At 50.9% G+C, this 12914-nt stretch overlaps 3 protein-coding genes across 3 annotated transcripts; 1 reads left to right on the top strand and 2 right to left on the bottom strand.

Annotated features, from left to right (window-relative positions):
* Window positions 1-5139: 5139 nt before the first annotated feature.
* Window positions 5140-8796, bottom strand: T069G_06112 (splicing factor 3B subunit 1 domain-containing protein; the record flags this gene model as incomplete). Its single annotated transcript, XM_056173322.1, has 1 exon — window positions 5140-8796. One exon carries the CDS (start codon window positions 8794-8796, stop codon window positions 5140-5142), a length of 3657 nt encoding a protein of 1218 aa, XP_056030180.1.
* A 308-nt stretch (window positions 8797-9104) lies between these two features.
* T069G_06111 (hhH-GPD superfamily base excision DNA repair protein domain-containing protein) lies at window positions 9105-10484 on the bottom strand (the record flags this gene model as incomplete). Its single annotated transcript, XM_056173321.1, has 4 exons — window positions 9105-9527; window positions 9588-9917; window positions 9980-10313; window positions 10366-10484. 4 exons carry the CDS (start codon window positions 10482-10484, stop codon window positions 9105-9107), a joined length of 1206 nt encoding a protein of 401 aa, XP_056030179.1.
* A 371-nt stretch (window positions 10485-10855) lies between these two features.
* Window positions 10856-12844, top strand: T069G_06110 (RNA recognition motif domain-containing protein; the record flags this gene model as incomplete). The annotated part of the gene is made up of 7 exons (XM_056173320.1): window positions 10856-10883; window positions 10950-10978; window positions 11032-11351; window positions 11406-12159; window positions 12226-12490; window positions 12542-12753; window positions 12818-12844. The coding sequence occupies 7 exons, from the start codon at window positions 10856-10858 to the stop codon at window positions 12842-12844; spliced, it is 1635 nt and encodes a 544-aa protein (XP_056030178.1).
* Between the last annotated feature and the right edge of the window lie 70 nt (window positions 12845-12914).

Below are 12914 nucleotides of genomic sequence, written 5' to 3'. Positions count from 1 at the left end.
GCCACTCCGCCAGCCGCATACGATACGATGGTGGCATCGTTTGATCCCTAAAATGACTGATACATTTACCCGGCTAGCTACAAGAAGAAGAAACAAACAAAAAAGTCATGCCATTGTTTAATTTTCACTGCCATATGTTTGTGAGTGAGTCCTGATGATGTATGATTTTAGCACTGCGACTTCGTATTTTTGCCCTTCCTTTCACTCACAAACCACGAAGATGCTTGCTCCTCGTCCCCCGCTGGTGGAGAACAGGGCTTGCTAATTGAGCGAGCCGTTTAGCCAAGGCCTTGTTCCGCTGGAAATTACATGCACCCAGCACTAGCCCCAGCATGTCCCCCAGATGAAAGAGAGGTTGGAGCAAGCCTAATGTAATGTAATTTGCAGCGTTCGAGTAACACGCCGGCGGGCATCTCAGGTCGGCGACCAGAAACGGGTTGTGGGCGAATACTAAATACGGCCGTGTGCAGGTGGTACCGCTACTAAGGATTAGTTTTGTTGACGGGATGGTTATGTGGTGCTGGTTGCATGGGGAGGAGTCAGTTGGTCAGTCAGTCATTCGTCGCAATCTGTGATTTTATTTCCTTTCTTTGCACTTTATCCACATGATGATATTTCCTTGCCGTCTTTTTGGGTGTGCGTGTTGTTGTGGCACCCTCATTTGGCATTGGATACTTCATAGCCATACGAGTGCCGTACGAGTACGTGCTACATACCAATTACATGATAGCGTGTAAAATACAACAGCCGTCCATTTATTTCACGGCAGGGATACCTTCATATTACCTACACGATATGCTCCGTATCGTTTTCGTAGTTACAGAGAGTGCAGCACCAGAGCTCTAGAGACCAGACAAGGTGCTCCCATGCAAGTACAGTCTCCATCACATCTCCGCCCACTGTGTTCATGTCACAAGAGCCCAACACGCACACACACACAAGATTGGGCGGATGCGGCGGAGGTAAAAGCCGTTGAGCGAGCGAGCGAGCGAACAAGCATTCATCCAGGGATACCCAAGTGCCGATTCCCTCCTTCAGCTCGCTCACACCGCTCTCTTCACCTTCTTGCTAACCAACCACCCTCTGTCATTTGACAAATTTGCCCATTACCCATCCCCCCATGGCTAATCTGTCGAGTACCTAGGTATTACAGTAATCTCCCCATACCAAAAAGAAGGAAAAGGGAAAAACAAGTGCCCATTCTCTGTTTAGCCCTCCCCCCCTTCATCACATGTACTGTACAGTAATCATCGGCTTGTGTGTCAGTCAGTACCAAAGTACAGTAGTAGCCCATATCTCACATGTTCCGTGTCATCCAACGGAAAACCGACGATAGTTGTCTACCACCACCACCACCACTACTACATGCACACATAAAACTCCTCTCACCTCGGAAAATGGTTGTGCAAATAGAGTTGAGGCCAAGGTGGAGAGATCGGCCTTGCCAGACACGTGCGGGAAAGGCCTCGTTGAGCCGTGATCTTCAGGTTCTCCCTTACCTTGCTCTGGAGCCAAGAAACCAAGAGGCCACGATCAACGTCAGATCTGCCTCTGGGCGCGTGTTCTAGAATCAATGCGCCGCCTACCTTATCCCGGGTACCTTGACGCTGGGTTTCTGGATGCAACATGTGTTTGATAGTTTGTCTGGATGGAGCAGGGATTCGCCTGTTGAAAAAAAAGGAGCCGAGGCTTGTTTCCCCGTAGCCTGGTAATTGGTTGCCGACGGCTCTTGTGTTTTTGGTTTTGGTTTTCTTTTCCTACTTGTCATCTTGTCAATTTCTCTATTTTCTCGCTTCTTACAGAGTTGCCGCCCATTGATGACCAGCCCTTTTCGCCTCCCCTACCTACTTCGTAAGAGTACCTCGGCCTCGCACAGTGCAAATGTGCCTGTCCATTGCGTGCTTCGGCCAACGACCGACTGCCTCTATTCATGACGTCAACCTCACTCCCAAGCGCTGCAACAGACTGTCGCTCTCGCTGTAGACCCGCTGGCCATGGGCACATAACAGCAGCCCCCCACCACCCGTGTGTCACAAATATACAGTGTCAACTCACATTTATCGCACGTTAACTTATGACTGCACTGCTTCTTCGAAGTGGTTGTGAGACAGCGAGGGAATCAACAGCGTAAACGCCTCATCACCACCTTTCCCCAATACAAACGGTAGGATTGCTATTGCATGTCACTGGAGAGTAGTAAGCCTTGATCGTCTTCACTGGCGCTCTGAAAGCGTGCATCTGCGCTGACCAGAGCTGTTTGTTAGTCGTCGTAACCATTCATGATGAACCTTCTTCACATTGTCATACGGACAGAAGCCCAGCGGCATGGGAGAACGCCTTGCCATTGTGCATGATTGATTGATTACTTCCAATCCACGAACGCGTTGCGACATGACTCCCCAACTCCCGTCACATTTTTCGAGCATTGAAATGGACAGAGCTGTCTTACTAGGATTCCGCTGTTCAGACTCGCCGAGACATGGCGGCGCCTCCTTTTTGTTTCCTGGGTGGCCATTGCTTTTCTCCCAATGGCTGTTGTACGACTTGTGTCTCGCTCTCCTTCTGAAGCTGTTGCTCCAAAAGGTGCCTCCAAGCCCGCTTTGGCGGTATCTTTCTCCGTCGCCGTGGCGTTGGGTTCATGTGGTCTGCGCCAACAAATTCTGTTGTTGTTGGATGACGATGCTGTGCCACTCCATCCTGAGATTGAGTCCTAACCCGCGCCATGGGTCCGAACAGCATACGAGTACGGTAGAGAGCAGTCAAATGCCGTCGGAGAGCGTCATCTTGTGATTTCCCTGACCAACAGCGAAATCAGATGAAATGCTTCTGCCATTATCCCCAGCCCAGGTCGACATTCCAGGAATCGGAGCCGTGTCGGCCAGAGGCTGTTGGCCCTTTTCGAGTCCGTCCTAGGACCGTTCAGAAAGGAGAAATAGCATCAACTCCTTTCGGACATTACCTCGAGACATTGCCACAGGCTTTCGTGTCACCTCCTCGTGCATATTACAGAATGTAGTAGCTGCATGGGGGGGGCGTGCCGTTGCCCCCCATCCCGATGCTACTGCAAAAAGTATTTGATATCTGCTGCCGCTACCAACTGCCTGCTACATACAACCACAGCAACAATGTCTGCGTTTTCATACCAGCCATTGCTATTGGTGAATTCGGATGGCTTCTCTTGTCTGGGACACACCCGAATATTCAACATCCCGACCGCCTTTTTTCCTTTATTCCCGGCATTTCTCTCTCTCTTTTGTGCTCGTTAAGCTCGCCTTTTATTTTAGCCGGGTCCTGTTTTGTCCCCCCAACATCCCATCCCATCCCATCCAGCCAACCAAAGGAATCGACTTCGGCAAACACGAAATCTATCCTTTGCCCTTTTTTCTTCTTTCTTTTTCCGTCTTGTGCAAACTTATTTACGGCCTGCATTAGTAGCTGCACGCACTGCTTACTCCAAGTATCTGCTTCCTGCGGCGCTACTGCACGACGGGGCTTTGAATCACCATTTTGCTGCATGCATGCGGCATATGCACGCTGGCAAAGAGGGGAGAACGATGAAGATGGAGGCCATTTCATCTACTTTACAGCACATTACGGAGTACTACAGTATGTACGAGTACGGCAGCATTGAGAGAAGAGATTTTTTGGCTGCATCTCTTAGCGTCGTTTCATTGTGCGACATTGTGTGCTCGTATGCATGCATGTCTCGTCTTGACTTGGTTTCTTGTCTCTTATTTTTTCTTTTTCTTTCTCTCTTTTCTGACTTTGCTTACCGTGATATGTAATTCGTGCTGGTGGCGCATGCAAGTACTATGCCGTAGTGACCATACATCTCGTAGTAGCACCAATCACCTCTTCCATGCTCTTGATTTCTCTCTCGACGACTGAGACATTGCAGGGGGCTGGAGAGAATTGCTCACGCCCAAAGTGAGACATTGAGCGTGAGCAGATGCAAATCAGATTAGGCAGACGAGATTTCAAAAGGACAAAAAGTCACAAAGGCACAAAGGCATTGGCATCTAGTGACGTCAATCCCATTCTCATTTCTCTTGGCCTTTGCTTTTGTAGTTTTTACACATTTTGCTGTAGATAAAAACGAGATGAGATGAGATGAGATGAAGTTTGGCAGTTTTATGAGTCGGTTATGCCAGCCCGAGCATCAACTCACGAGCTCTCGGCCCGCTTGGCTAAGCGGTATAGCGTGTCACTAGTAATTTCACTTGACATGACAAGGTGATCAGTTCGACTCTGATAGTGGGCAGCTTCATTTTTTGTTGTTTGTGTAGCACTTTCCTTTTTGTTGCTATAACTCTTCTTTTTGCCCTCTTTACTCATATAAAGTGTCCACATCGTTGAGTTTGCTGCATGGTTCAGGCTCTAGGCTGCAGATACAACACAGATGAATCCATCAATATATGATCGTGTACTTGTACTTCATCAATTCAGTTCTTCTTCCCAACTGGAATGTCCAGATAAGAGTAGTCCAAACCCTCCAAAAATACAATAACCCCAAAAATCACGATTCACACGCATACGATGCGATGCAAGGCAATGAGACGAAACAAGTTCGAGGCGAGACAATGACGCAGGCTCCGGTATCCTCCATTCCGGTAAAGACAAGAAGCCTTCCCTTTCCCAGAAGCTGAAGGTGTCTCTTTGTGAAACGAGCAACTCAAGGGAGCTTTTCACATGTCTTGAGCCCTTTCTCACGGCGTCATCGTACATACCAGCGAAAACAAGGACATATCCGACGTCATTGTGGCCGTGTTGAATACCTCTCGTATAACTCGAAAGCGAATATTCTTCCAGAGATGGTTCGACCGCCGTCATCAACAAACAAGATACATAATCACCGTTGCCGTGCTAACAGCTGTCATATCCAGTTACTCCAAAAAGGGCAGATGGGGGGAAAAAAACACATTTTCTTTTCGGTACCTAGAAAAATCTAACAGAATAAACGCCCAACGCATGCCACTGTAATCCACCCTTACACATTATTAGAATTCAAGCAGAAAAATTCAGAGTATCCCCTATCTCCATGAACGACCCCCCTCCTTCGTTGAATATACAGGAGAAGAGGCCCTCCCCTAATCACACCACACTAGCCACTCGTCGTAGCAGAGCAGTAGCAAAAACAAATCATAGAATAATGGCCAGTTCTGGTCGGTCTGAAATGTCGTCGTCCAAGTTGGGATAGTATGGCACCATGGCATCGGCCGCAGCCACGTAGGCATCGTTGTACAATCGCCAGTACGGCGTTCGCACTTTTCTCGCTGGGTGGAAGAGTCCAGCCCAGACGTAGTTGAGCACCAAGCCAGGACCTGCAGCCACGCGAATGGCCTCAATGGCTTCGATGATACGGTCAATGACGTGGGGACTGGTCTCGAAGAGGTTGGGATACAGCAGGTTGAGCAGGTGAATCATGGCGTCTTCGCAACCAAGACCAACCACACCGAGCGCAATATGCTTGACTACCGACGCGGCCGTCTGTCGATGCACTTGATCTCGATCTGTGAGGGCGTCTTCAAGCAGAGGCGTGACGGCGTAGACATAATCCTTTGCCATTTCGCCAATGTATTCAAACAGGAAGGACAAGGACTTGAGCACACCGTTCTGGACGTTGAGCTCAGGCACGCGGTATTCGTTCATCAGGGCCGGCAGGACAGTGAACGGGGCACAAGTTTCGGCGACGATACCAATGGCAACGGCGGTGTTGACACGAGACTGTCGCTCCTGTACTCTCAGGTTGTTCAGCAGCGTGGCTAAGACATCCTGGGGACCGATGGCTTTGGCAATGAAACCAAACGTGTTGTTTGCCGCTCGACGGATTCCCTTCTTGTGAGCTTTGAGCATATCAAGAAGCTCAAAGCAAATTCTCATCCACTCTCGAGCATTGACACTCTCAGGGCCTCGGTCGGCAATACGTCCCACCAGATCAATCGTGTTCTCCTGCACCTTTTCGTGTCGGTTACGTAGAATAGGGGTCAATCGAGGGAGCAAATCCTTGATAGGAGGCTGCATCTGAGAAATACCCACGACCGTGACAATGGATCGCAGAGCTCCCAGAATCGATCCGAGAACTTCGGGATACTCTTCTCCGAGGTACTCGTACAGGACAATGCCCAGCTTGCCCATGAGAGCATCCTCTCCGCATTGCTTCATGACCATGGCGATTCGAGAGATGAGATCCGCAGCTTGCTGTCGGACAGTGGCGGACTTGTTATTCAGTCTCCATAGGATTGTGCTGACAATTTGTGGCAGGTAGGGCTTGCAGCGTGTTCCCAGAGCGTTGACCACTGAACCAAAGCCGTTGAGCATAACAATGTCCTCGACACTCTGTTCTTGAAACGCGTGAAGGATACCATCAATCAGGCGTTCCTCGAGACGCTCGCCGATATCTGCGGCACCGAGACTGGCCACCACCTTTTCAACCGTCTCTACCGTCATCTTTCGGTAGGCCTCGCTCTCATCCTTGAGATTGTTGACAATTCTCTCCAGGATCTCACTCACGCCAACCTTTTGGCCAATGTCCACTGTGGTCTCAACGACTTGCTTGTAGTTTCGCTTGTCCAGAGCCATTCGCCGCACCCAGAAGCTCTTGAAGAACTCGTCCAAGACGTGCTCCTTTAGGTAGCCGGCTGTCACTCCTTCTGTGCCTGCGCACTGAGACACCACCTTCAACACCACCTTCTTCATCTCCTCGTCTGGGGAGGAAAACTCTCGTAGCAGAATCTCCATGATTTGACTAGTGTAGTAATTGGCGTACTCTTCGTCCATGAGGGGGATGATGTATCCCACAGCCTTGAGGAAACCAGCCAGTCCCTTTCCTCGTTGTTTGCGGGCTCCAGTCCACAGTGGGTTGAGGATATCGTCGAAACTCTCGATACCATATGGGTTGGAAGCCTCAGCAAGGGCGGCAATGGCCAGACTCGTAACGGTTCTAACTTTGGTCTGGTCATCGCTCAGGTTGGGGGCGATGCAGTCTACCAAACCCTTAAGGTGAGGCAGCACCGCGCATCCCATGAGGATGGGAATCTGCTGGACGATCTTGACTCCAGTGTGCCTGGCTTGCCAAGACTTCTTGCTTCGGCACACAGCTCTGAGGAAAGGCAGCAGAGCGGGAATTCCGAGGGCAGAGGCAACAACAGCAAATGCTCGGGCGGTCGTGTTACGGACATACTCGTCAACATGGTCGATATCCGGCCGCATTGTGCTGATCATGGTGGCGAGACCTGCTGCTTTACTGAGGTTGGAAATAATCTCACGACCTTCGACTCTGGCATAGTAGTCTTGATCAATCAAAAGTGGCTCGATAACGACAAGGATCTTGTGCACGTAAGGGCGGACCAAGTCGTCCAGCTTGTAGAGAATTCGGTCAATGACCTTGACGAGCAGATGTCGCTCCTGATCTTCCAGCGACTTTTCCATCAACAGGGGGAGAATCTGGTCAAAAAGGGCACCGGCGCCGAACTGCCTGGCATTGTCCGTAATCTGTCGAAGAGCCGTCTTTCGCATGGGCGGGGTTCCGTTCTTGATTTTGAGAAGCAGCCTCATAATCTTTCGCTCCTTGAGCTCGTCCACGCTGAGGGCGTTTTCATCAGAGCCGTCTGTAAGCTTACCAAAGTACGCCATGTCCTCGGGCTTGAAAAACTGCAAGTCTCCCACTCCGGGAATCTCAGCTGGCATCGGCTTTCCACCAAGTCTGACTTGGTCAGGGTCCTGCATCATGAAGCCAGTCTGAGGTGCCGGAGTGGCCATGATCTTGTGAGTTGGAGCCCGAACAGGTTCATATCCAGGAGGGGGGTCAAGCACTTTGTAACCCTCGGCTTCGCCTGGCAAGAGCAGGTCAAGCTCTTCGTCGCTCAGTGGCATGTTCCGTCCAGAGATGTCAGTTCCAAAGGTCGTAGGCATCGAGGTTGCCTGGGACTGATGCATGGGAGTTGCAAGCCCCTGGTTGCCCATGGGTGTTGCAGATGGCGCTTGATCCCATCGCGAGCGTTTCTTGGGGGCGTCCATAGCATCTGGTCCCGGAACAGAGGGTGTCTGATCCCACCGGGAGCGCTTGGGCTTGACTGCATCCCCATTCTCCTCCTTTACTTCCTCTTCTCCAGCAGGCGCCGATGAGACATCCCATCGCTTCTTACGCTTGCGTACCGACGTGACGGCCTCCGTCGAGCCCGCCTCTGCGTTTTCCTTGTCATGATCAGCGAGTGTTGGCTTTGCGTCTTCGCCACTGTCATCATCCAACTTGGCTTTGATGGCTTGCTTCACACGCTCCTCCTCGCGTTCAAGCTCGCGCAGCTCCATGATTTCTCGATAGCTGGTCCCATTCTCTGCAGCACCAGCTGCTCGGTTCTCAGCAAAGGGATCAGCTCGAGTCGGCGTGAGCACGCGATTGAACCGTCGCTTCTGATAATCCGTCTCACGGTCGGTGATGCGTCCGCTCTTCTCGCCCTTGCCAGCCAGAATATCATCTTCTTCAACGCCATCGCCGCGGGCAAACTCGTCAATCATCTCACGAGATGCCGTGTACTGACCAACGAGTCTACGCGTGTTGTCTCCATCTTGCATCTCATCGTCATCATCTCCCATTGGCAGAGACGTGTGGTATCCCGCAAACTTGTCGGCTTCCTGTCGGTCGTACAGGTCGTTGTCTGCGCTGTCGGTGAGCCGCTGCTTCGTCGAGTCATTGCGTTGATTCGAGGCTGCCAACGCGCGGGAGCCTTTGGAGGCGGCTGCCGCAGCGTTGCGCTCCTGCTGGAGCCTCTTGATCGTCTCGAAATCTGCATCAGACATCTTGGCTCATCGAACTTCCTGCTTCATCCCGGTTCTAACGTGTTTGCCGTGGTTCCAACGAGAGCGTTGCGCATGGAGGTGTGCTGCTGAGAAGCTTGTTGATTTTAGATAGGGATTGCAGGCCAAGCTTTGCATAGAGGCGGCAAAAAGTCTACCGCCAACGCAATTCCGACGTTCAGCCGACGCGCCACTACGTGCAGCCAATGCAACGACAGTTGCGTTATCACGTTAGCCTTGGGACCAAGAAAATATTAGAAATACAGAGAGAAGAAGGATGGAGAAAAGAATTAATATTATCATCATTGATTTTATGGCCGGGCTCTTGTTCGCCGCCTTTTGGTTGTCGTGTCTACTTCCAGAATGACTCCCTCTTTTGTATCTTCCTCCTTCACAAGTACTACACTTTCCACCTCAACCTCAACAGCAGCTTTCCTCTTCCTTGGAGACCCCTTCTTTGAGACTGGAGCATCTTCTTTCTGTGATAATTCCTCGACCTTTTCCTCCTTGACTTTCTCCTCCTTGACTTTCTCCTCCTTGACTTTCTCCTCCTTGACTTTCTCCTCCTTGATACGGCTTGAAAACTCTCGCAGGTCGGCTGTAAACAAGACTGAATGAGCCCAGCCCGCATATTTACCCCATATGCCTCTGAAATGGTCTCCAATCGCATCGTACATGACCTTGTTGATCGTTTTGGGGCCCTTTTTTCCAAAGCGATAATCTCTCTGCGCAATCTGAAGAACATGTGTATCTACCGGGACTGATTCTCCCCATCCTAGACCCATTAAGCATACACAGTCGGCCACCTTTGGGCCTACGCCAGTGAGGGAGAGGAGTGCAGCCTGGGCATCTTTGTAGGTGGATTGCGGCGCATCCACTACTGCCACGGCGTTGAATGCAGGGAAATCTGGGTTACGTAGTGAGTCTAGCCATGCCGAGGGTTTTTCTTTCGCAATGATGCGAGCCGTCTCTGCGATGTACTTGGCGCGATACCCAAAGCCAAGTTCTCTTAAATGGGCCTCAACTGTCTTTTTCGTTAGAGACTCTGGGGCTGGGAAATCGTGCATGGCTTCGCCCTCTATGTGGCCAATCAACGGGCCATAATGCTTGCAAAGTTTATGGACCTAGAGTTCAAGTTATGTTAATCGAAAGTCGTCCTTCTTAAATCGTTCTCATGAGGACTCACCATTTGAGAGATTCGAGATATGTTATTGTTGCTGCTGCATATAAAGCATATCAACGCCTCCCATGCATCTTGATTCAGGATCCGAACTCCCGTAAACTGCGGTGCCTTTTTCCGAAAGTTTGGATCATCCTTCGACCACTGTTGATACAGGGAAGCCAGATCAATGTTTAAGCTGAAATAGTGGCGAAGAAGGTCTTCTGTATCGTCCTTCTCTGATGGCGCGTCTTTGCCGGATGATTTACTCTCAGCACGGTGTTCTGGCCAAGTCACTTTATAATGTAGATGAGTTTCATCTTGCTTCAAAGACAGTATCCTCCCATGCAAGGTACATGTCCTGCTTCTGTTTAGTTCATCATAAATAAGAGCGACAAAGAGGTGAAACTAACCATTCATCATTGAGTTTCCGCCACCTAAATGATTGGCCACACCGCAAAGTCGTGTCAATGGAGAGTTCCGTGAGGTTCACTGGCAGTTTGCGCCATTCGACAATGCGCTTCATTGCCATGATTGGTGAACCTATTGATTTGGAAAAAGAAAACAATTACAGGTACAGGTTAATACCGTATCTGCAGGTAGTGTGTAAGTCGTCGATATGATAGGGGCCACCACTATGGACTTTTCGGGTCTTCAGGCGCGTCACTAAAGCACTAGCCGCAGATAATCCGGCAGGCTCGCCAGCACTAACGCCGAAGCGGATTAGCGCCCATCTTGTAAAAAAGCTCCAGCCTCGCCTTCCATGCAAAGCATTGGCAAAGGAGCTTTTGGCCAAGAATCTTGCCGGCGACTCCATCGACTGTCCTTTTCATCACAGAATCCGGCATCACCAATTTCAAGGAGTTGCCCGGTCGCTCGAATTGGCGACGAGAAACCACAACAATGAACGGCGACAGTTATTCATCTCGAGGTACGACGCGCGTTCCAGCCGTTGCTCAATTGGCGCCTGTGCTAACCAAAGTTTCGCGTCAATCAGATGGGGGGCGAAGAAACCGAGATTATCCTGTTCGTATGCCAATTGCTGTTTCCACCCGCCATATCTAATTGCTTTGCTCTAGAGCTCGAGGGGCGAAAGAGATGACCGTCGCGACCGACACAGAGATCGTGGAGACAGGGATCGCCGCCGCTCTCGATCACCAGACCACCGTGGAGGCCATCGCCGGCCTGAGGGAGACGTCGATGCATACTCTTCAAGTCGCAGCCACCGCGATAGGGAACGCGAGGATAGATACTCATCGGCGCGCGACCGTCGGGGCGACCGTGAGTGGGACCGTGACCGAGGCTCTTACCGCCGAGATGCTCGACGTGACGATGACGAGAGGCCCAACCGACGAGACCGAGATGGATACGACGATCGCCGAAGAGGAGGACGAGGAGAGCGAGAGAGGCGTGGTGATGATGGGTTTGCAAGGCAAGAGCAGCCACGCCGCAGCCCGTCGCCTCCGAAGAAACGAGAGCCCACTCCCGATTTGACGGACGTTATCCCCATTCTCGAGCGTAAGCGACGTTTGACGCAGTGGGATATCAAGCCTCCTGGTTACGACCTCGTGACAGCCGAGCAAGCCAAGCTTTCTGGCATGTTTCCTCTTCCAGGTGCCCCTCGTCAACAACCGATGGATCCAACAAAGCTGCAAGCCTTCATGACTCAACCTGGTGGCCAGGTCACCAGCGCGGGGCTCAAGGCGAGCAACTCTCGCCAGGCAAAACGCCTGCTCGTTTCCAATGTTGCAAGCGGTGTTACCGAAGACGCACTGATTTCGTTCTTCAACCTACAACTTAATGGGCTGAATGTCATTGAGAGCTCTGATCCTTGCGTTCTCTGCCAGTTTTCTCAGGACAAGGCATTTGCCGTCCTAGAGTTCAGAAATGCGTCTGACGCAACTGTTGCGCTCGCATTGGATGGCATCACCATGGAGGCCGATGATGCACAGAATGGTACCGCCAATGGTGGCAACCACGGGCTGAATATTCGCCGACCCAAGGACTATGTCATGCCTGCGCTACCAGATGAGATGCCTTACGACCCAGAAGTCATTTCCAACGTGGTGCCTGATACCGTACACAAGCTGTGCATCACCAACATTCCGCCTTTCCTCTCCGAGGATCAAGTCATTGAGCTGCTCGCCGCATTCGGCAAGCCCAAAGCGTTTGTTCTGGTGAAAGATCGCAGTACCGAAGAATCTAGGGTGAGTCGAGTTTGGTTTGCGGATGTGATCTGTCAGCGTAAATCTGTGCTAACCATGTTATCAAAGGGAATCGCATTTACTGAATATCTTGAGCCTTCCACAGCGAATGAGCCTGCCTTGAACAGCCTGAACGGAATGGATGTAGGCGGCAAGAAGCTTAAGGTGACAAAAGCCAGCATTGGACCTACACAGGTCGCCAACTTCGACGTGGGCATCACTGCCATCAGTGGTCTCGCTTCTCAAACCTCCAATGACATTGAGAGAAGCTCTGTCATCCAGCTTCTCAACATGGTCACTCCTGAAGAGCTTCTGGACAATGACGATTACGAAGGTATGTGAGAGTGTTGTTCTTATTATGTCAGTATTCTAATCCTAGATGCAGAAATTTGCGAGGACGTTCAGGACGAGTGTTCCAAGTTTGGCAAGGTCGTAGAGCTCAAAGTCCCCAGACCATCTGGCGGCAGCAGACAATCCACCGGTGTGGGCAAGATATACGTCAAGTTCGATTCTGAGGAATCCGCCACCAAGGCTCTTACAGCTCTTGCTGGAAGAAAGTTCGCCGACCGAACTGTAGTGTCAACGTATTTCCCAGAGGTTTGTACTCCCTGTTCCCTATTGCTCAACCTGACCAAGCAGAAGAAGGCTAACCCATTGGCAGGAAAACTTCGAAGTAGGCGCTTGGTAAATTGTTGTAATTAATACTTGGGCGAGGCGGTTTAATAGGTAGCTCATGACAAATCACATTTGCAGCCGCG

The sequence above is a fragment of the Trichoderma breve genome, chromosome 3 (assembly GCF_028502605.1).
Source record: "Trichoderma breve strain T069 chromosome 3, whole genome shotgun sequence".
NCBI lineage: Eukaryota > Fungi > Ascomycota > Sordariomycetes > Hypocreales > Hypocreaceae > Trichoderma > Trichoderma breve.
Note: the sequence above shows the minus strand (reverse complement) of the source record. Positions and strands in the feature narration are given on the sequence as shown.